The 25,031-nt window shown below is 33.0% G+C and overlaps 1 protein-coding gene across 4 annotated transcripts in view; it reads left to right on the plus strand.

Moving 5' to 3' along the window:
• TMEM161B (transmembrane protein 161B) overlaps positions 1–22,623 on the plus strand; it is a 67,657-nt gene extending 45,034 nt beyond the window's left edge. The window contains exons 6-12 of one of the 4 annotated variants that reach the window (XM_032846945.1): positions 12,321–12,508; positions 13,017–13,077; positions 13,591–13,731; positions 16,437–16,550; positions 18,851–19,025; positions 20,074–20,170; positions 21,346–22,623. In XM_032846945.1, the coding sequence (XP_032702836.1) occupies positions 12,321–12,508; positions 13,017–13,077; positions 13,591–13,731; positions 16,437–16,550; positions 18,851–19,025; positions 20,074–20,170; positions 21,346–21,623 (1,054 nt within the window). In that variant the 3' untranslated portion in view covers positions 21,624–22,623. The remainder of the gene's footprint in view (positions 1–12,320; positions 12,509–13,016; positions 13,078–13,590; positions 13,732–16,436; positions 16,551–18,850; positions 19,026–20,073; positions 20,171–21,345) is intronic. The other 3 variants (XM_032846956.1, XM_032846977.1, XM_032846966.1) reach the window with 3 other exon arrangements.
• Positions 22,624–25,031: the final 2,408 nt, after the last annotated feature.

The raw sequence follows: 25,031 nt of genomic DNA on the forward strand, positions 1-25,031 counted from the left end.
CTGTTCTACAAAGAATGATAAAGCTTCTCAGTAGTCCTATTATATTTGGTTAAAGGACTGGATCATTAGTCACATTTCCACATTGCTTGTATTTTACAATGTGGATGGTTTAAGGTACAAAACCCTATTATGTATGTTTTTAAGGCTATGTTTTAAATTTTTAATTTGCCTTGGTTGCCAGACGTGCAAATTTTGTACAGTGCCAAAAGTTGGGAATGGTTTAAATGGAAATAAGTTCTAAGGTTTTCTGTGTTAAATATTAAGTTCTATATGTAGATTTGTAAATTAAAGTGTGCAAATTAAATGCTACATTTGTTTGCTGTAGTAAATAGACAGCTATAGCAAACCATCACAACTTGGTCACCTTTTCTAAATTCCTTAAGGGATTCTAAATTACTGTATTTGTATTTTATAAAACATTCTGCTTTATATCAGTAAGAAAAATGACACACTAAACCCTGAAGTAAACTGCATCTTTAAGCCATCAAGTCTCCTGGTGAGAAAGGAAAAGAGTAAAAGCTATTGAGTCTAAACCAAAGTACTTGGTTAAAAATTTGTAGATAGCATGGTATGTCAAAGATTGTTTCTTTTACAGACTTTTGGAGATCTTCTGTGATACCATTGTTGCCAGTTTAATTGCCTTTCAGGTCAGAAGCCCAGAGTTAAACAGAGAACTTACTTTGGGAGATAAAACCAGTATTTCTGGTTTATTAATTTATAATTGAGACTTTTTTTTTTCCCTTTTGGCTAGGAAGTGATAATTTTCCTCCTACACCTAAAAGTTTAAGGATAATCTTCATTATTTTGCTTTATTTTAATCCAGATGACTAGTTAATAGTTTCTTGTTTGCTTGCTTATTTTTAAGTAAAACCTATATTTTATGCTCCCAAAAATCCATGACTGTTATTTCCTTCTACAATCTGGCTAGGTTGAGGAGAAATTCTAGACATGCATAATAGTTTTGCTTTTGTTTTTTGGGGTTTTTTTGTTTTTGTTTTTGTTTTTTGCCTAATTCTGAGAGAAATTTAGGTTCTCTGTTTTCTCTTTAAAGTAATTGAACCTTCTTCTCTTAAGAAAATATGAAGAGATATTTTAGTTTAAATTATTCAAGTTGGTTCTATTTTTTAAGTTGGAAGACAGACTCAAATCTTCTTAAAATGATTTTGATGTGTCGTAAGGATTAACGTACTTGTTAGTTTTTAGTGTATGTACTGTAGCAGATTCTTGATACAGATTTTAGGCTTTTCAGTGACGATGCAAAGTACAATGTGTTTTCAGTATTTTGGTTGCTTTTTCTTATATAAAAATAGATGTAAGAGGGTTAGCCATTTGAATAGAAGAAACCTTTTTATTGTTGTCACAAAAACAAGACTATAATCTCTCATGGAGTAGAAAACTGTCAGTTTACATGAAAATGACTTAGTTGAGTGGAAACATGATATTTTAAAAAAATACTACAAATTTTTTTAAAAAATTTTGAGAAACTTCTGGAAAACCTCTGTGTTTATTCTTAGGATAGTATCCTTTAGATTTGTGTATTGGCAACAAAATTCTTTCATAATGGGATCTCTTTCTATTTCCTTCCTTCTCAAAAAAAGCATTGATAAATATCTTTGAATAATTTCAAGATGTTAGGGTATAGAAGACATTTTCTTAATATGAGAATTGGGTCTTTAAAATAATGCAAGTACAAATTAAACTAAAACTGTCTTTATAAGTAGATGTTCTGTAGGTTGCTAACCTAGATCTGAGAGAAATTTGCCATTTTAGATCTAAAAATTAAGCCTATTCATCATTTAAAAGTTCTTTCTCCAGCTTGAAGGTAAATATATTTAAAATATTTCCTACTGATTAAATCTTTCCACTTGTCCTTGATTTTTCTTACATATTGAGATTTTGGTGTTTGCCTGTATAGTTGCTTTATTCCAGTTGTGAAAAATGTTGATATTACATTAGAACTTTCAAAATGTCAGCCATTTGGCAGAAAAAAATTTATCCTATCTCTAACATTCTTTTTATTTTAAGGGTTGAGATTTTGTTATCTAAAGTAAAATAAGTTAGCCTTTAAAGTAGGTGGTCCATTCAGCTGGGACTGAGGGGTTAAAAAGGAAGAAAAATTATTAAAAGCAAATGACTATTTGCATCAGTAGTTTTGCATTTGCTGTTTTGAATATTTACTAATATATTCTTTATGAAAGTCTAATATACAGAATGATCTATGAAAATAATAGCAAGATAAAGGTAGTGGAAGAGTTTATTTAAAGTACTTGATCATTATTTCCATTAAATTATAAATCAGGAAATGTTTTGTCTTTAATGTTTTTTGCAATACATGTCTGTAAATATAGAAGCCTAATTTTTTTGGTATAATAATGTTATTTACATTATCAGGTTGTATTTATGTATGAAAGGATAAAAGTAAGTTTATCTTACTTGGAAAAAAGAACAGATTTAAAGGAACTAAGTTAGAGAAATTAATTTTGAAAGCCATTCCTATCATATTTCAGGTATAGTCTGTTACTTATTTTTTATATGAATAATTTACGGTTAGTAAGCATATTCATGGGATTAGAGCATAAAAGGATTTTTCCTATTTCAAAATAATCTATTATATTTAGGTATTAGAGACATTTGGTAAGTAGCTCAACAAAAACTTTGTTACTATCTTAGCTAGTATAGAGAGTGTCTGTAAGTGATCTCAAAATAGAGTTACCACAGTTACTGGTGAGGAGCTCTAAATGGGGTACACACAATGTAGTTAATTTCGCCTGTCTCAAAAAATAAGCCAGTTTTATATTCTGATACGTCAAATGCTAACAAAAGTCTGTCTTCATAGGAAGTTTTTCTTTAGTCTACTACTATATACTATTTAACAAGTTTGGACTTATTATATATTAATTGAATAAAATACACATTGCTCCAAAAATTTGGTGAAACAAGCAGATGAGTTTTGAGTTGAAACATGGTGAAGAGTCTACAAAGTAAAATCCCATGATAGACTTCAGTTGGTTCAGCAGATCTTTGCATAATTCTTTTGGCCAGGAATAAACTTTCAGGCACTGGGGTTATTGCTGGAAAATACACAGATACTGTTCTTTTTTCTTTCCTTTCTTTTTCTTCTTTCTTTCGTTCTTTCTTTTTAAGGTTTTATTTATTGACGGGGCACAGTGAGAGAGGGAACACAAGCAGGGGGAATGGGAGAGGCAGAAGCAGGCTTTGCTCCAAGCAGGGAGCCCGATGCGGGGCTCCATCCCAGCACCTTGGGATCATGACCTGAGTTGAAGGCAGATGCTTAACCAACTGAGCCACCCAGGCTCTCCAGATATTTTTCTTTTGGAGAAAGAGTAGAGCTCTTGGAAAAGTTGCCTGTTTACTTGTTTATAAAATAAGTTAAATATTTGTTATGCTCTCTTCTGGGTTGTGTATACATCAAGTTTTTGCCAGTGGATGATTAAATAGGATTGAAATCATAACAGTTTTATGATGGTAGTATTTCATGGCATTGAAGCATTTCTAACAGTTGGTTAATATTAATTACCATTAACATTTCACTCTATTTTAATAGGATGTGGAAATAATTTCAGTGCATGAGATTGAAAAGGTGGTAAAGCAAACATACGTGCTTTATGCTGTGAATTCATAGTTATTTAGGTTCTTTTAAACTCCAGGACACATTGTACCTTTTTTCTGGCATTGGTGGAGGGTATGTTGTAGATCAAGACTTTATTAAAACCTAGTTTGAATTTCTTCAAATGTTAATGTTTGTCAAACAATGTGTACACATAGGTTATATAGACAAAAGTATTTAATATGTTGTCTTGAAAACCAAGTCCACTTCCTGATCCCCCTTGCCACTTCTGTTCATGTTTTAGCTGGTTATTTTGGCTTTTAAAGATCTTTGTGTTTCTAAATATAATGCTAGTACTACTAACTGTTAATTCAACAGTTCTGATAGGTGAGGATTTTCCTTAAATTATGCCATCCTCTCTGCTTCCTCTCCTTTTATGTTCTTAATTACTTCACAATTTTACTGAAAAGTTTCAATATCCAGTAATTATTACACCTATGTAAATATGACTCATATGTGAGCATTAAAAAGTATTGTAGCTTCTTGTATAATTTTGTTCATTACTTTTAAAAATTTACTTATTTTTCTTTGTATTTCTTATTATTAATTCCACTAGCTTCTCGGTATTGTTTTCCACAAGGTCGCTTATAACTTGTATTAGTTCCCACACATTTCCTCTTCCCTGTGGAGATACCCTTCCTAAAGACTTCATTCTCTAGCTTCTAGCTGGAGGATTGGCCTCAGGCCTGCCAGACAGCCATCATTCTGGGACTTATTTTTGTTGTCATCTTGGAATTCGCTTTGCCTTTCTCCTAAGTTTAATTTCCCATTTCCAGAATTCAGTGTTTTTCTTTCTTGGTTTGTTCAAATGTTTTGGTGGGGCTTTCTGATGACGTGTGCATTCGTGGTCACTAGTTTTAGACTGCAGTCTGCAAGGTGTCTTAATTCTGTATTCTGATTAACCTGGATATAGAATTACAGGTCGTCGATATTTTTCTTCATAATTTTGAAGAAGTTTCATTGTTCTCAACCTCAGACTTTACTGTTAAGTACAGTGTCATGATATGTAATCTTGCATGTGATTTGTTTTATTTTTCTTCTCAGGAAGTTTTTACAGTATTCTCTGTCTGGTTTCTGAAGATTCATGATCACATACCTGTTGGAAATCTTTTAATTTTTTTTATTTTTTTTATTTTTTGTGCTGGGCTTCTAGTAGGCTATTTTAATTTAGAAACTTTGATTTTGGAAATATCTTTTATGTTGTCTTTGATAACTTACTCCCTTTTATAATCGCCCCACTCCCTGTTCTCTTTCAGTCAGATACTGTACCTCCTAGATTGATCCTCTCATTTTGTCACCGTTTATGCTTGATGGAACTTTGCCTCAACTTTATCTTTCAAACCTATTTTTTTTTAATTTATTTTGCCTAGGGCGCCTAGGTGGCTCAGTCAGTTAAGCATCTGCCTTAGGCTCAGGTCATGATCCCAGAGTCCTGGGATTGAGTCCCACGTCAGGCTCCCTGCTCAGCGGGGAGTTTGCTTCTCTGTCCCTATCCAGTCTCGTGCTCACTCGCTCTCATCTTACTCACTCTCTCAAATAAATAAAATCTTTAAAAAATTTTGTGGGACACCTGAGTGGCTCAGTTGTTAAGCATCTGCCTTCTGCTCAGGTCATGATCCCAGGGCGCTGGGATCAAGCCCTAGATCTGGTTCCCTGCTCAGCGGAAAGCCTGCTTCTTCCTCTCCCACATCCCATGCTTGTGTTCCCTCTCTTGTTCTGTCTCTCTCTGTCAAATAAATAAAATCTTTAAAAAAATTATTTTGCCTCTTCTATTGATTTTTGCTTAGCCTAATGAAATAACTTTATGAAATACAGATACATCTCATATGTAGATATCTGTGTATAAAAACATACATGTAAAAAATTTTCACTCTGTTGCCTTTTTCATCTTTCTTTTCTCCAAGTTATTTTTTCCCCAATGCTATTTTTTTTCTCTTTTACTTAAGGTGCTATCCTCTAATACAGAGATTGGTAAACTGGCCTACTGCTTCTGAGTTGAATCGCGTTTTTGTATAGCTCTTGAGCTGAGAATGCTTTTTAACATTTTTAAAGGTTGTTTAAAAACGATTAAAAAGCAGACAGAAGAATATGCTGCAGAGACTATATTAATGATCCACAAAGCCTAAAGTATTTACAGTCTGTTCCTTAACAGAAAGTTTTCTGATTCCTGCTTTAATGTCTGTAGATTCCTTGCTTTTCTATCATGGTTAGGAGTCAGACACTACAACTGAGTTGGAAACTGTGTAAGTAGGACTTGGTTAGCTTTCCTGGAGATTAAAACTTGTTAATGCTGAAGTTAGTTTTGTTTTGGGTAGACTGTAATGTCATTATCTGTTGGTCTTTTCTTTGGGGCCTTTTGGTTTCTCTAGAAGAGAGTCTGCTCTCCTCACCTGAGGGTGTGAGCCTGCTGCACAAATTCTGAAGGTGAGAACACCTTTGAGTATGTAGGCTTTCATTTATTCTGATTTCAGTACACTTGCCTTAATGTAAATTGTGTACTTCAGAATCAGTTTCTTCAGAGGCTAAATCTTCATCTTCTGCTGGAGTCCAAGTGAAGTTTGGGTTATCTGACTGCACAGGGAGTGGAGAGTTGGGCATCCAGTTTCTACTCACATAGAAGTCAGCTCCCCTCCTCTCTCTTCAGCCTGACATGACACTGCTGTTATGTTGAATATTATACCTCCTAGTTTAGATTTTGACAGAAAAGGTTGAAAGATTGAAATATAACTGGGAATTTTATATGAAATAAAGTTAACTTTTTTTTATTATTGTATAATCTATTTGTCCTTGTATAACATCTCATACGACTTTTTGGTATTGGAAGTTCATTATTTTATTCCATTATGTAGACATCATTATTGCTAAAAACTACAAAGAAATCTTTACTATTCAGCCCTCTGAGGTTTTAGATGTATTAGTTGCATTTTACAAATGAAGAAATTGGAGACACATAGTGGTTAATTAACTTTTACATGGAGGATCTCATAGTAAGAGTAGAACCAAGATTCAAGCAGGCAGCCTAGATCTAGAGAATGCTTTCTTTCCATCTATGTTACACTATAGTTCAGAATAGCATATGATGGGGCGCCTGGCTGGCTCAGTCACTTAAGCATCCAACTCTTTGATCAGCTCAGGTCTTGATCTCAGGGTCGTGAGTTCAAGCCCTGCATTGGGCTCCATGCTGGGTGTGGAGCCTAAAAGATAGCATCTGATAAACATAGCAGGTGAATTAGAATAGTGATGCTGTGAGTTCAGAAGAGAGAGACAATGGGTGGAGAGTTAATGGTAAGCTTTACAAAGGATGTAGAGCTTACCTTTTTGAGTAGGTAGAAGGGAGTAAAGTAGTTCAGATAATAGGTTGTGATCCAAGACAGTTTAGCTGTTACCTTTAGAAAATGTTAACACACCATTCTGATTTAAGTAGAGGGTTGGGGACTGTTGAATGAAAGCTTGAACATATGGGTGTAGCCAGATCATAACATTACATTTCAGAATATCGTATGTGTATTTTACACTGTGGGTTATGGGAAGGTTTTGTTCTAATATGGGATTCAATAGAATCTTGGTTTCAAGATTCATCCAATATTCAATATGAATTGAGGGTGTGGAGGTTATAACGTTTTAGGTGTTTGTGGTTAATATATTAAGGTAGTAGTGATACAAGGAACATTATGCTTCCTGCCTGGATTACATTGCATCTAATTTTGTTATTTTCTTCCCTTGAGTGTTGACATATTTTGTAATTTAATTATTCTATGGTAACAAAGTATTGCGGTGGGTGTAATATTTGAGAAATTTCATTTTGGTCATTTCATAGCACTTTTGGCTAAGATTTTCTTTTGCTTTTCATTGTAAGTGAAGGAGTTGAAAATTGTCTCTAGATTCTTGTATCCATTTTCAGTAAAAATGAAGCAGTGTTTTTCCAGCCTGAGCTTAGGGCCCTCAGCCAATGAAAGAGATCATAGGTAGCTCTCAAAAGCAGTTCAGTTGTGATTTTGGGGGAGGTATGGGTTGTATTTTGCTTTTAATCTTACTCCATTTCCCTTATTCTTTCCCAGTGTGTAATGCCAAGAAAGAGGTGGATGTATTGTGTTTGATATAGTAAAATGAACCACAAATGTTGTTTCTTTTATTTTTAAGTTTTGGAGAAGACTTAAATGAGTAAGGAACACAGGATTCAGAATATCCTAGAGGGAAAAACTTGAGCATCTGTATTCTAGAATTTCATCATCAATCTTAAACATTGTTTTGTGTTTCACTCCTTTAATGTTGAAAGTTAAGATGAAGTTTAAAAGATTTGTAAAATTGTTCCTAACTTGCTTTCTTAGAAAACTTGGTACTCAGAGATAGATTCTCTACTTCATTATAAGAAAAACAGTGATTTGCATGGGGAAAAGCTTTAGTAGTCCTATTTATTGAAAAAGTCAGATCTTTTTTTAATTTGCTTTCATAATGTTCACACTTTACCTGGTTTCAGCTCTTAATAAAGTGATTGATATCACTTAATCATAGATATAATGAGGTTATGCTTTTATTAATGCATTATTTTAAGAATAATTGTATAGGGGCACCTGGGTGGCTCAGAGGGTTAAGCCTCTGCCTTCGGCTCAGGTCATGGTCTCAGGGTCCTGGGATCGAGTCCTACATCGGGCTCTCTGCTCAATAGCGATCCTGCTCCACCCCCCCACCCCCCCACCCCCCGTCTGCCTCTCTGCCTACTTGTGATCTCACTCTCTGTGTCAAATAAATGAAATCTTAGGGAAAAAAAAGAATAATTATATAATAGGAGCTTACATTTGTAATACTTTTCTTCTCTGAGTAGACGTTTGGAAGTTTTAAGCAGAGAGGTCTTAATTTTGTAGTTTTTAAGTAAACTACTGAAAACTGAATCATAATGTAAACTTAAGCTACAGTGTGTTTTTACTTTTGTTAATTAGAAAACGATCCCACAAGCTTAGATTATGCATGGTGGTTTAGGTAAATACTTGGTAGCTTTTTTCTCTGTATGCAAACGCAGCCCCTCTCAGAAGTATCTTTCATTACAATGTATTTTCACCCAGGTTAATGGAACAGGTCTATGTTGATGGCGGGGCAGATCCCTTGCTGGAAACTCTTGATTACTGTCAGGGCCCTGTGTGGTATATATAGTCTTAACCATTTTTCCCCCCCTTTAGAAAGCCTTTATACTTTAAGCAGCTGTAGACTACCAGTGTTTGTCTTTGATGTGAGAGCATAAATGCAAAAACTCTAAAATCAAGATATTCTTACTTTCTGAGAAAAATATTATGATAGGATATATGCAGTGATTAAGTTGTAAAACAAAGAATAATTCATATTACATCTTAGAATGATGTGGAACCTAAATGTGCTTTGTTAAACTCTCATTAATCATTTTAATTGAAATTGACATCCTATCGTTTTAACAGTCCTGCTTAAGCTGAATATTACAAAATCATGCTAACTTTTGCAATGATGCGATATACTCTTATTGCTTGTAAATGATTTAGTAGCTGTTAGCCGAGATAGGAAAAAGATTGACAAATATGTTAGGGAGAACTTGTACAATAATGTTGGCTGATTTCAGAAAGAATTGTGAAGGGATAACACTTGGACTGTCACAAAATACCTCACTGCAAAATAAGAACAATGTAAATATCACTCTTGAAATTCTTACTGTAAATTGCAGAGATTGTTGGTTTTTCAGATTTATAAGACTTGAGGATTTATAAAAACAATTTAGCTTCCCCTTTCCCCCTTAGTGTTCAATATCATAGAAACTGACATCTATTATTGTGTGGGTTAGCTTTTTCACTTCAGTTGAGTTTCAGATTTCTCTGTTCTATAACTAGAGTACTATAGACTTAAATTGAGCAAGATAACTTTGTGATAGAGTACTGAATATTTGCTGAGAGTATTAACTGTAAACTAATGGCATTTGCTTATTTATTAGTCTTATTTTTTTTTAACATTAAAGAAGTAATTAATTCAAATACTTAACCAGTATATATTTAACTTGAGTTATGGTGGATATAAGAAGACATTTAACATACTTGGTAAATGACTTCAGAAGTTGTATGCTGAAGTTCTATATGTGTATTCTGGTTTTACATACCCTAAAGCAGGTATTCACTATAGTAAATATGAAAACATGCAGAAGTCTTTTATATAAGAAGTTCAGGGGTTATCATCTAGCTTTTCAGTATCTGGTTTTGTCTTATCTTAGAAGCAAATTGGGTATTTTATTTATAGAATATGACATAAAAATATTATAATCTATGAAGAAATATATTACTTGAAATCAGTTTCTTATACAGTGATTTGTAGGTAGTATCTCCAAACTAATGTGTAGACTGTATTCTAAAATGCCTAGAAATAAAATAATACTTTTTTAAAGAAATAATGCTAAAAATGGCATCTCCCCCAGCAATATTAGCCCATGAAAGTTCATTTTGTCTGTAACATAGTATACAAGACCATAGTTGTCCAAAGAAAATAGCACTATTACTAATAAGTAATTAGGAAAACAGATTAGAGAAAGTATTTAACTTGCATCATGGTATTTAAGAAAAAGAAGAGAGATTTATGTGAAAAGGAGGTTAGCTGGTGTGGAAGTAACATGAGAAGAGATGAGAACAGTGAAAGGCAGGGAGGGGATGCTACTCACTGAAGAATGAACCAAGTAAAGGGCATTAATAAAATACCCAGCACATACTGTTCTGGGGGCCTGGTTCATCTGAAATAAGTGAGTAAAGATGAGCTATTCCTGTACTACTTTTTTTTTTTTTTTTAACATTTTAAAGGGGAAACTACCCGCTAAGTAAGCCTTAAAACAACACCATAGCCTTTATAAAACCGAGGCAGTCCTTTAAATTTATAACCATGGGTGGTAAATAATTTATATTTTTGTTATTACCAATAATAAAAACAGATCTTTAGACTAAAACTTTTTCTACATTGAGTGGGTTTTTTTGTTTGTTTTGTTTTGTTTTTACTTTGAATATATTGTCCCAGGAAAAAAGTGTTGTTTTTTATATCATTTTCAAAAGATCTATTTACCCTTGCAGCATAGAATGAATACTATTTCTGCTTACCTAAACTGCCATGTAAAAACATTTCTGTGGCAAAATTCATTCACTGATTGTTTGAGTACCTACTATGTGTCGGGCATTTTTCTTGGAACTCTAACTACAGCAGTGAACAAGAGAGAAGAATCTTTGATTTAATGGACTTTACATTCCAGTAGAGATTTATTTCAAGTTCCATTTGAAAAATGCCCAAAAGTCATCTATCTTTACTACCTTTAAGTTGTCTTACTTTTGGATAGGTGACCTTAACTAGAGCAGCTGGGCCGCTACATTTCTATCCAGTATGCTAGATAGTATAAAAAAAAAAAAAATAGAATGGGCAATAAGTTTATTAACCCATTTTTAAATAGGGCAAAAAAGAACAGCTTTTTGAGCAGCAAGGGTGAGAGTTCTTATCCTTTCCCAATTTTCCGTGAAGGATTCTTCTGATCATGAGAATGTTTGAACTGTACACATCTTTCATGGCAGCTCTGTTTTTAGGTTTATTGTGTTACTGCTAAACTACCACATGACTTGGGTGCTATGTACAGTTTAGAAGAGGCAGTATTAAGTGAACATTCTGGATCTAGACTGCCTCGATTTAAATCCTTACTTCGTCTAAGTAAGTTGTGTGCTTTTGGACAAGTTACTTTTCTGTGCCACAGTTTTTTAAAATCTGTAAAGTAATGGTAATAGTTGGCTAATGGGAGGATGAAATTAATTAGTAATGCCTAGAACTTGCAAGTACTAAATGACAGCTATTACTCTTTTCCATGCTTGACATGGAGTTGATGTGAAAGTTGCTTTTCTAGATTTTTTTTTTTTTTTTTTTTTTTTTTGCCAGGCACCTCATTATTTTGTTTGGCAGGTTTATGCTTTCAAGAACAATTTGATATAATGGAAATCTGGATTCTAGCTTTGCATCATCCATTGGTTTGATATTCATTTGATCACTTAGTTGGAGGAGTGGGGGGAGTTCAGATAAAATAATCTAATATTTTTACATAAAACCTTTTTTTTTTTTTTCTTTTTTTTAAATAGCTGAGCGTGTTGTTCCTTTGGCTGTTTTTGAGTACTCAGCTGGAACTTATTTTCTCTAGGTGTTTTGTTTAATGGTAATCTGTGAAATGATACCAGCTTACCAGTGACTATTAATAATTCTCATATTTTGAATTATTGGGTGATTTACTGATGATTTCTGTGACGTTTATTTGTGTGTTTAATTCTAAATGTAATTTACTCAAAAACATGCCAAAGAAAAGGTAGTTCCCTAAAATAACTTCTACTTTGGCTTTTCATGTCACTGAGAACCTATTTCATAAATTTATTATAATAACCTCCTGGTAAAACTTGAATCTGATAAAACAGAAATATATTCTGTCCCTAGTTACAGCTTAACATGTATATGTGCACTTTTCATTAGTTTTAAAATGTTATAAACTTCACGAAAATTTGCTTTGTTTTTAGTTCCTATTTCCTGAAAGACTAATCAGATTTTCATTAGTTTTTCACCTCCTTCCAAAGGGCATCTTGTAGATAAGCATGTTGTATAATCAAAATAAATGTTGTAGTCAGTTGTTATTGGAGTTTAAGTCCTGTAAAGATGATTCTATTTAACTCCCATAAAGTTACCTGCGGTTTTTCCTGAACTTTATCTTCTGCAGCAAAGTTCTATTTTCATTAACTACACACTATTTTAAAGTAGAAGATGGTGGTGAGAGATCAGTCTGTGTTACCTTTGGATTTTTTTTCTTTGTGAAAGCAATGGCAGTCTTGATTGTAACAGAAAACTATCTGGAATTTGGACTTGAAACAGGTAATCATTTCATACAAGTTTAAAAATCAGTTTTGCTTTATCAGGTGTTAATATTTTTTACTTCATTTAATTATGTTTTATATTTGATGTTTTTAAAATTAGGTTTGAGATGTACAGTAATCTTCTAAATAATTAACCTTTATTATTCTTAATTTTCTTTTTTTGTTTGTTTTAGCTAAATTTTTTGTTAGCTTTTTCCAGAATGCTGCCCCCTCATTTTTTCCTTAAAGTTAAATTTAAGTTTCTGCAATGCTGAAGTTTACTCACATGGATAAAGATGCAAATTTTGATGCAAATGTTATGCACACTTATGGAATGTACAAATATCAAAGGGATGTTTTCAAAGACTGTTCCTGCTAATAACCAAATTTTATTGCATTATGGCATACTAATTAGCACATGAAAGAGCCTAAGCTAGTCACTTCAAGATTTAAGATGTTCTGTTTCCTAACATTTTATTTCCAAAGAAAGAGTCTGTATTAAGAATAATTTTTTTTTTTCCCTGCAGGGTTTACAAATTTTTCAGATAGTGCGATGCAGTTTCTTGAAAAGCAAGGTTTAGAATCTCAGTAAGTTTTTAAAAATACTAAGTATCACTGAAGTTTAAATTTTTTCACTTTTTTGTAAAACATTTACTGTAAGTGGCTTTTTGTTTTTAATCCTTGAAAAGAGTTCTTTTTTCAGGACTTTCAGAAATATCCTCACTTCTAATGTTTACATATGTATAAAGTTAATATGTTTGATAGAATTCTTATTTGGATTTGCTCTTATTTGATTTAATTTCTATGCCACCAGAGATTAAATAGCTTTATATCTGAGTCATATATCAAATTCTGTGTTGAATATGCAGGTTGGGTTGTTATCAGTGTGGCTAGAGATGTTAGTTCACCAAAATCCATTGTAGGTAATTGAGTCTGAATAGTCTTTTTTTGTAAAAGTTTATTTAGTTTTTGTTACTATGAATTGTGGTTTGTAAAGTAATTAGAAGAAAGGAAATTCCGAGAAAGTTAAAGAACTTACTACTTTTTTTTTTTTTTTTTTTTTTTTTTTTTTTTTTTTTTTTTTTTTTTAATTTTATTTAGGGGTCCTGTTTCAAAACTTACTTTCAAATTTTTCCTGGCTATTTTCTGTTCATTCATTGGGGCTTTTTTGACATTTCCTGGATTACGACTGGCTCAAATGCATCTGGATGCCCTGAATTTGGCAACAGAAAAAATTACACAGTAAGCGGAAAATGTACATAAGCACATGCAGATAAATATATGTTTTCCATCTTAATGAAGGTATATTATTGTAATGAAATCATAAATTATTGTTTGAAAATTAATAAATAACCATTTGATGTCACACTACTTCTATAAGCAGGTTTCTTTTATTCACTTCTAAATTTTAAGCCCTATGACTAAAAGCATATCAATTACTAGATTTCTTTTTTACTTGTTAAAAAAAGGAAATACCAGTATTTGTTAGTCATAAGTCAGTGTTTATGATACCGTAATCTCTACAACTGAACTAAGGATCTATGGTAATTCTCTTAAATCAGAATATTTTCATTCACATATTTAAATTTTATGTAAATCTTAATTTTTACTTAAAAGTGTTTTGAAAGTTAACTCTGTATACATAAATTTGTGTTTTTCCTATATTACTGATTGGCTTATGAGACTTAAAACAATATTTTATTTGGGGATTGCTGATACTATACAGTATTAAATACCATAGATTACTTTTAACTGCCAGATTCTATTTCAGTTCTCAAATACAGAAATCATATTTGAATCTCTACATAAAGTTCAAAGCCCATTTACTCTGTTTTTCGTGGTTGTTACAGATGTTTTTTGTTGATGTTAGACACCTTGGCAGAATGGCAGGTTTATATCTTTCAGTTCATATCCAGACACAAATTTCCATCTTGTCTTTATGTTTTGCAGTAGACTCCCAAGTTGAGAACATTCCATTTTGATATATGTATATACTCTCTGAGTTTCTCTGATCATTTTTCTTAACATTTCTGCTCTTAAAACTGTATTTAATGCTGCTGATTTTGTAGTCTTTTCACATTCTTCTCTCTCACGTATGTCATTTTCCTTTAATTTTGAATCTTTTTTGTTTTTTCCTTAACCTCCATTTTTCTACATATTTTGTCTGTGAGTGTGTGTATGTGTGTGTGCACACACGTGCAGGTGTCTGTGCATACGCACACTTGTCTGTGTGCACACGTGTTTACATGTTCTCACCTCCCAGTACCCACTTCTTCATCCCTCTTTTTTCCCCTCCTTTTACTCAGCGTGCTGTTGGTTGCATCCTGCCTTTCTTCCAACATCCATCCATCTCTCTAATGGCTTCTTTTAAAAACAAAACCAGGTTCTCCCCCTCCTCTCTACACATACACTTCAGTCCACTAACCCCAGTGTTAGGATTTAAATAAGCTGAAAGGGTGGGTGGAGGGGAGCCCTTCACCAGCTACTGAAACCGCTGTGGGCTGCTCCTTGATACTAGAGTGTTCCCTAGCAACACTGCATACCTAATACTGCTGCTTTCTTCCCCGCACCCAGTGGTTTACCCAGGCTGGGGGATGAAAGGATCACTTTATAAAAACATTTAAAGCATTTAGTGGTGGTTTATGATTGGGAGGGGGCACATCTTAGTTTCCTTTTCAGTAAAATGTAGCTTCTTTTTAAGGGCTTTTTTCCCCCCCTTTGGGGTTTGGAGCTTTATTTTCAATTCATTGCAGCCCCCGATTGTGTTATAGCACTCTGCCATGATAACAGGAGTGTGGGCAACCTTGTTCTGGTGTGAGAATAGCATGACTGGCACAAAGAGCAGCGTTCTCCTCAGCCCTGTGTCTAGGCACTAGTACTTTTTAAATGCCAGGGCTTAGAACCGAAGTTCCACCTTTGTCTGCCAGGTGTTCTGACGCAACCCTGTTTTCCTCACGTAGATCATTGCCCTGTTTTCCTCACATAGATCATTGTCATTTTCACTGTAGTGAAGATTTTGAAATGTGTGTGTGTGCATGTGTGTATATTTAAAACCCTCCAGTTTAGCCCTTCACTGTGGTTAATCCTGAAAACAGGACATGGTAATAAAATAGAAGAATTTGTCTTTTTTCTGAAATAAGAATAGTCTTTACAGTCATCTGTCTTTGTATGATACAAACTTGGGATAATAATTTAACAATAAAATTATAACTCAGACCTAAAACCTTTTGGTGTATTAGGTATATTGCCTTTCTGGAGTAATGTAAATTTTCTTGGTATGTGTAGAATAGGGAATTTAACTTCATAATACTTCATGAAGAAATAAAAATATGTGAATCATTTATGATTTTAACAGTGTATTAAAACATTATACATGATCATTGCATATTGAAAGTTTCTTTAATTGTAAGTTGTTGTAGTGGGTTCCATGTGCCATCCTTCTAGTATTAAGGACCTTGCTAATCACTGGCTCTCACTTGTAAATAATAAGGAGGCACTTTGTTTTAGCTTGTGCTGAAAGTGTCAAAAGATGATGCCTCTATACTGAAAATCTATTGGATTCATTGACTGTGTAAAGTTATTTAAATACCTGTGTATTGAATCAGGGATATAGTAGGGGATTGTTAAAGAACACTAGGATAGAACTGAGCAGATTTAGATTTTAGTGCTACATCTGCCTTTAACCTGTAATATTGCCATGAACAAGTCATTTAACTTTCCTGAATCTAAATGTTCTCATTTGAAAAATTCAGATAATGAGGTAGTTTTGCAGGGGCTCAAATCAGTGTTGAGTGATAACAATACATAGAAAGTAATGATGACAGTAGTACCTTAATACAGAATACTGAAAATAAGTTTCTACCTTCATTTTGTAAGTTCCAAGTATCTGTAGTTTATTAGTGTATTTTGTTCCTGGGTTTTTATATTTATTTCTTACATACTTTCAGAACATTACTTCATATCAACTTCTTGGCTCCTTTATTTATGGTTCTGCTCTGGGTAAAACCAATCACCAAAGACTACATTATGAACCCACCATTGGGTAAAGAAAGTGTCCCTTTGTAAGTATGGGTATTTGAGGGCTAATTTTTGATTCCTTATAGAATCAAAACTGTTTTCCAAAATGGTATATACTGTAACTTAAGTTTTTTAATGATAATACTAGAATACTGTATTTTTAAAACACTAATAGAAATGCTAAAAGATGTGTTCTAAAACAAGCTACAAATCATCATTTAACTTTTTTATGATCTTCATTAATGAATGAATGTTAATATACATTAACAGTTATCTTGTACACTTCTAAGTTTTTCTGCCTTCTCACTTAATCCAGTTGTTATCTGACATTTTTATGTCTTGGCCCCATTTTTAAGATAGGTTCTTCAGTTCTTTTTTTTTTTAACTGTGAAAATTAACAGAGGATAAAATAAGTAGTGTAAATGGAAACTCATTTAGCCCCTGTAAGGGATATTAATATTTTCCATATTTGCTTCACCCCTTTTCTGTTTTGTTTTGTTTGTGTTTTTTTAAGATTTTTTAAAAATTTATTTAACAGACAGAGATCACAAGTAGGCAGGGAGAGAGAGAGAGAGAGGAAGGGTGAAGCAGGCTCCCTGCTGAGCAGAGAGCCCGATGCAGGGCTCGATCCCAGGACCCTGAGCCGAAGGCAGAAGCTTTAACCCACTGAGCCACCCAGGCACCCCTGTTTTGTTTTTTTGATGGAGTAATTTTTCAAGTGAAGTAGAGGTCTTAACGTTTTTACCCCTAAGTACATGAGTATGTACCTCTAAGAAATAAGGACATTTTCTGACATAATATTATCATCATACTTATCCAAAAAAATGCCTTAACATTATTATCTAATATAGGTCATAATTCCCCTTTTAACAAAAGAAGATGGTAAGGAAACACAGTTTATTAAAAGATACTAATAACTGTACTTAACATATTAACTCATTAGCCTTGTGGAACTATGTTAGAGTAATAGAAAGATTGAGACAAAGCTGGTTTGAACACCAGTTCTGATCTTCACTAAAACTGTCACTTGAGGATGATTAACTTCACCGAGCCTCTGTTTCCCCATTTGGAAAATGAAGATAATAGTATCTACCTCACAGAGTTATCATTGGAATTAAATGAAGGAATGCGTGTACTGGAACCAGCTGGAAGTAAATGTTTAATCAATGTTTCTTTCACGGCTCTGCCTCATCAGAATTAAAGTAGAAAACCTTGACAAGTCATTGACTCCACAGTATACATTTTATATTATGTATTTCTTTTAGAGCCTGGTACAGATTTGTCTTCCAGTATATAATCAGTGATGACCAGGACTTTTTTTCTTTTATCTTTTTTTTTTTTTTTTAAGAATTCTCTTTGAACTAGGGAAGCATTCATTGAGGTTATAATGTTTTCACACACACACACACACACACACACACACACACACGTAAGTCTTAATGGTAATTTTAACTTGACAAATTTACAACATGTTTATTTAAAAGTATGTTCATACATTTCAGCTGTCCTATATTAAGTGCCTGATGTGTGCTAGAGTTTAGAACAGATATGGAGCATGGTCTAGGTGTTATTTTTCAAATTACTCACAGTGTTACCTTTTATCAAAGGAGAAACCCTGGCCTTTTGAAAACATTAAACCACAAAGGACATCAGAAATTACCTCTTCTTTCTATAGTCCTTTAAGGGGCCCTTGTCAGTCAACTGAAAAAAATATCGTAAGGGTACATCTTCTACCTGGAATCCTCATCTTAGTCTTGAGGAATTGTGCCCAACTGAGCCAGCTTGAGCACATAGCTTAAATGACTTGTTGGGGAGGAATCTGAGACATCCAATTTCTTCATAATATATCAGAATTTCTGGTTTTCCTACGATCCCAATCAGGAAGTCAGCAGAGTGACTGATACCTGTTCAAATATCTGTATAATCAGACAAAACTGTAGGCATGGGTTGTTGACTTGATAGTTCCACAGGCAGTCTCCTGTAGTTTCTTTCTTTTTCTTACTCTCCAGTTTAACAGCACCCAGCTTCTCTCTCCATTTCACAACCAGGTTTTTTGCATGGAGGAAGGTAGATAGTGAAGAGGATCCCAGTTACTTTCTACACTTTTCTTCTAGATATCTATTACTACTGTTCTTAATGATACAATTTTCTGTCTAGGTCTATTATACAAGTTAAATTATTATATAGATAAGTTTGTAATGTAGTAGAATACTTTTGTTTTATATCTCCAACTGTAATTAAGTATAGATATCCTATATTTTATATGGTGAGCACTGACACATTTAACTAGCATGCTAACGTATTTTGGTCTTTGAGAGCACCGTGTCAACTTTTTGATCTATAGAATGACAGAAGCTACATTCGATACTCTGCGACTCTGGTTAATAATCCTGCTGTGTGCTTTGCGGTTGGCCATGATGCGCAGTCACCTGCAAGCTTACTTAAATTTAGCCCAGAAATGTGTGGATCAGATGAAGAAAGAAGCAGGGCGGATAAGTACAGTTGAGCTACAGAAAATGGTAAGTTTCGTACTGTAGTCAAGTGAAGAACAGCAAGCACTGTATTGTAAGAAAACAAAGCATTTAATTTTCCTTAATAGTAATTTTATCCCACAATACTCCTGCCGTTGAAATAAATGGCATAATCTTAAATTGACAGATACTGAAGAGCCCGCAATCCTATTTCGGTGCTCAGTGAAGAAAGAGTTTCAAGTCCTCTTCTTGCCATAGTACTTCAAGTCCTTTAATTTGGGTTGCAATGGTGTGGTATATCTACTATTGCTAAATGGGAACCCCAGTTGATTTGGAAGACATTACAATATATTATTGTCTAGCCTTCAAGACTTATGGGGTAGGAAATACTAGTTTTAGTGACATGTAACATGATTCCAAGTATTTGAACATGAAATGTAAATATTTAACTTAATGGGAATTCCAGAGAAAGAAAGTGCTAGGAGTCCATCCACCATTATAGTTAATTGGATCTGTATAACCGATCATGTCTTTTTTAGAAATCTGGTGTTGGGTTTTCTGTTTTTCATATTCTTTCGTAGTCAGGGTGTTCAAGATTCAGAGACTTACTGTTTTTCCTTATATATTTTTGTTCTCTCTATGATTTTTCCTCAAATTTTAGTTACATATGTTCATGTAGAATGGGGACTTGATGTTTTTATTTATGAGGGTTTTATGACTCATCTGTTACTTTTATTTAGCTTGATTTTCTGATGTCTGCCTAGAGATTCTAACATTTTGTTTTATATTTGAAATGTAAGTAAATATACCATTTAAATTTAAGGGATTATTTTCTCCAATTTATATTAACCACTTAACTATTTTCAAGGAATTTAGTATTTCCACATTTAAAACTTATCTTCAAACTGAGCCTTTCAAAGTCAGAAGTCAGTTTGGGGGCATTTATAATGAAGTGCAGACCTAATAACATTTAGCTTCCTTCCCATGATGGGATTACTTATCTCTTAAGCAGTTTATTTTGACAATTATATGAAAGTTTAATTCACTCCTAACATGTCAGCCAGTGTTAGATACTTAAGAATTTTGTTGGTTGCAGGTGGCTCGAGTCTTTTATTACCTTTGTGTCATTGCCCTGCAGTATGTGGCACCTCTGGTAATGCTGCTTCACACAACTCTGCTTTTGAAAACACTAGGTAGGCTGCCCTGGCAACTGGGAAATGTGTTTGACTTTCTACCTATAATTAATACTGCTTTTCGTTACCTACAAAGAAATATGCTTCTTTAAATTATTTTCTTGGAGAGTTTTAAAAAGAAACATGGGAAACTTTTAAAAGTTGATTCGTCATCTTCGGGTCCATATAGTTTTATAATATTCTTATAAGAATTATTTGCTAAAGATTAATTCCCGTATTTACTCAAAAACTTGAATGAGCACTCTTGTTCTTAGTTATTTTGTATTTTAAGAGGGTGATGAAAGATTTTGTTAGTGCCTGATCATTTCAGTTATTATAAGGTAGTTGTATACTTGCATGAATCCAGGATCCTTTAGTGAGTTCTACTTTAGATATTGATAGGATAAAGATTTCTCAGCAGAAAAGCGAAGTTCTCCTATAAGTCTGTTCACTAAACTATCAAGTTCCTGTGTGGTGTTATTTGAGAACTATTCATTATTTTATTGATTATTTCCCTTTGCTTAGATCAGTCAGCCAGCCAGTGTGGGGGTTTAAGAAGCCCAGAGGAACTAAAAAAGTATTATTTGGGTGGGCTTCATAGATACTATAGAGCTGATAATAGATATAAATGGCCTTTAGGAATCTATGAAACATAAAGAAGTAACTCAGTTATAATTTATGTGACTCATATCCTATCCAACATAGGAAAATATATGATGAAAACTTTCTGGAAGCTATTAATAGTCTCTCACATTGAAATCATAGATAGTTTCTAAGAAAGAAATTTATTCTGATATTCTAGAGGTAGAAAAGATTTCTAAGAAGTTACTGAATTTGTCCCTGTCACTCCAGTAGAGGTAGTTGATTAATGTATCATACAAGGAAAAGAATTGTTTTTATTATTTTACCAGATTTTAGTGCAGATGGTTAAAGGTAAATTAGATTTTTATGTGTACTTTTACCAGCTTGTAGTCTAATCAGGTTAAATGAATTTTTTACCAGATATGTACAAAGGTTATTTTACTTTATTTTCAACATGAAGTAATTTGTTACGCCACTAAACTTCCTGTTCTTAATTTCAAGTATAATTTTAAAACTTCTTCCTTTCTTTCTTTCTTTTTTTTTTTTTTTTTTTTTAATTAGAGGGTTTGGGATTAGTTAGTCTTCAAATTTTATTTGTGTCTTGAATTTTCTAGGTAATCATTCCTGGGGGATATATCCAGAATCTATCTCTGCCTTGCCAGTGGATAATAGTCTACCCTCCAACTCTGTTTACTCTGAATTACCATCTGCTGATGGGAAGATGAAGGTAACTGTTACACAAATAACAGTGGCACTGAGCAGCTTGAAAAATATTTTCACTCCTCTGCTTTTTCGAGGACTTCTGTCTTTTCTGACCTGGTGGATTGCTGCTTGTCTCTTTTCTACAAGCCTTTTTGGGCTTTTCTATCACCAGTATCTGACTGTGGCATGAATCTCAGTTAACAAAAAAGGATATCCAAGTCACACTTTGAATTGAAATGCTTGTGCCCTTGAAGGGCTGTCGGAAACCAGAAGAAAGCAAATACAAAGGAAAAAAACATATCAGAGTATCTTGTTTTAAATGCTTCCTCTGTATTCTCAGGGTGAATCAATGGTATAATATTTAAAATTACAGAGTAGATTATTAACTGTTATACTGTGGCATTGGAATTTTAACTCCTTGTATTAATTGATGTGAGAGGGCTATCTACAGGGGTAATACTTTGTTTACCTTGGTTTACAGAAACCTCCAGCAGTCTTTGAAACTTCTCATATGACTCCAGTTATTGATTGATTGTTCTTAATGGTGTAAAGGTACTGTTAATACTCAATAGTGGCTGCCTATAGAACAGTCTTCAAACTGAGCCATGCTTTGGGAGAGGGAAAGGAGCTAGAGTCACTTCTGTTGGTAACCTTTAAAACAACAATAGCAAAATCCAACAGAAAGGAAGAAATAGCTACTGTATATTACAGTAAAAAAAAGCTGCATAGTAATTTTAAATTTAAAGCAGATGTACATGCTTAATATCTACAAGTACTGCTGCTTGAGAGTAGCAAGAGTATTGTTTTAAAATGTATTCTGTCCAACTTGAGGGATCTTTTAAAATGATTGGCCATATGAACATTTGCAATCTAATAGGCTTGGAACTCCCATATTTTATTTTATTCTGTGATCCTAAATACAGTTCTTTTAATAATCTAAAGATATTTATCAATATTGATCAGACTTTTAAAAAATTACTTTAATCCTGCTGACTACCTGTATGTATTGTATTGTATATATATTATATATTAAATATATAATATATTGAGATTATAAAAGGTGAAAATATTGGATCCTTATAATATTTTAAGTTGCTGAATGTATATTAAATGTGATTGAATGAGCTGTGTTTGTATCTAGAAATTTTCTTTCTTTTTGGAATGAGATTAAAATACATTTTGAAAGTTCATCAGATCAAGCAATTTATTTGCGTTGCCCATGTGTGAGACTGCTTAAAATTTTATAAATACTTGGATGAATTCTCTCAAATTAAAATTCTTTTTCTGTCATTTTCAAACATCAGAATCTTTCCCACTAACCAAATCTACAGGAATAATTTAAACCCATGTTAAATAGGATTTGTTTTAAGTTTATGTGTTTAGAATAATTGAGATAATTTGAAGGAAAAATTCATAGGAATGAAAAATATGTAAAAAATTTTTTGATGCGTTGTTTATCTAAAACCTAAAATAGTTTCATTTATAAAGGGAATGAATATAAGAGATAAATAAGGTTTGTTTTCTTTTTTGAACACGTAGTAGAATTTATAGATAAACTTTATTCCCAAGAATATTCTTGAGAGGCTATATATCAGTGCTATTGTCACTATTGAAAGCAATGTTGGAGGTCTTTTGAAATTACTTTCAAGGCTTGTGGTTCACATTCATTTGAATAATTGCAATACAGACAAGTTCCTGTCTTTTGGTATAGATTAGATATTTTGGAATTAGCTGATATTTTTAAATATGAGTGAATAATAAGTGCTTAAGTTGGATAAAACTCTGGTTGATCAGAATTGTTAATATAGCCTAATGGTAGTTCATGTGAATTTCCAAAAGAAACATTCCAAATACATCTTGAGATAACACCATCCACTAAAATAACTATCTTTTAACAAGATTATAGCAAAGTATAACATTTATTTTGTATGTGAAAGTTCTCACATGTTGGACTTGAAAAGAACCTTACCTGATACTTAAAACCTTTTTATTAAAGAGCTACATTTTAAAAACTATAATTTAAGTTATTTTGAGTTTCAAAGATTGTACCGAGAAGTAATATGGATGGGTGGGGGGGTTAGAAGACTTAGAATTTATTATTGGATGAAATCACATGCATTTCTAAAAATACTATTGATTAACTCTTTTTAGACTTGAAATCTCCCTGAGTATACTGTGAACGAGAGCGAACTGCATATTAAAGTAATGGGTTTGATTTAGGTTTTTTTAGTCTTTCCAAACAAATTGAAGAGAATGATGGTTATAACTACTGCTTTGTTTAAGCATCTTGTCTCCACACAAATTCTATTCCTGAGTGTAAAGGGTTTATACTTTATGTAAGCCAAATATTTTTTTAATTGAGATAAAATTGACATATAACATTATATTTGTTTTAGGTCCACAACAGAATTTATATATATAAATTCCAAAATGATTCCAAATTATATTTTAATATTCTTAATTAGGCCAGTAGAATTCTTTTTATGTTGGGCTCTAGTCAACATAAATGCTTCATAGGTCTGTTATTTTATATTTCTACTAAATTAATAGGAATCCTTAGTAATCTTGTTCATATGATTTGTGGGATTGCATTTGATAATTTGTTGATTCCTGCCCCCCACCCTCTGCCCATTGCACTATATAAATCAGAGCTGTATTCTCCTTCTACCCCCATTGATATGTCTGAAATGAAAAGCATATAATTTTATCTTAATATCCGTATGCATTTTGATTATCTTTGGCATTTTCCCCAGAATTCCAATTGCTATGCATAAATGACCAACGCATCCAAGCAGAATGGGCTCATTGTCTTATTGTTTCTGATATAAATATCATTGGTAAAATAGTGACATTTCTTCTTGAGTTATGATTCAGAACAGATATTCATCCATTAATGGAATTGATAGGTCCAGGAAGCACTAAGTAGAATTCATTATGAAATCTATAATTGGAACTTCACTGGATAGATTTTATTCTTTCAAATGAAAGATTAAATTCTCAGTACTGAAAAGCATAGGGTCTCAACATTCTCTGAATTCAAACACACTTTCTGAGCCATCTCATAATTGAAAATGGTCTATCATGGTATATGGCTCTATTCAGCAAAATAAAACTAAGTGATTTTTGAATGTGGATCATCCTGCATCTTCACAAACCTTTAGGTGGCTTAAAAAATCAGATTTGAACACATTCATGATCCTAGACCATGAACTGAGTATCTCAGTTATTTCTACAATATCATCTTTTAACTCTTACTTGTCCCATTATGTCTGTATCCTGTGTTCATAGCTGAGCTGCTTATATGCCATGAAAACTCTGACATGGATACAGCATGATCACAAAGCTAATATCAACCTTGCTCTCCTTTAAAATGGTAAACATTTTACTTATTGTTTTTTCTTCCTAAGGAAAAAGAAAAAACAGATAAAGCCTCTTCATAAGTTTGTCTTCTGTTAAAATTGAACTTTTTTTCTTAAGCTACAAACTATTATGTTGGATGGGCCTATCTTCAATGATTCAGAAAATGTGTATTTCTCTATTTCATTGTTGTTCTTTACTTTCTTTCCCCCTTACAACTAGCTATATGTGGTTACTCCCC

This window comes from Lontra canadensis, unplaced genomic scaffold (genome assembly GCF_010015895.1).
Source record: "Lontra canadensis isolate GAN:19392208 unplaced genomic scaffold, GSC_riverotter_1.0 scaffold4, whole genome shotgun sequence".
Taxonomy (NCBI): Eukaryota; Metazoa; Chordata; class Mammalia; order Carnivora; family Mustelidae; genus Lontra; species Lontra canadensis.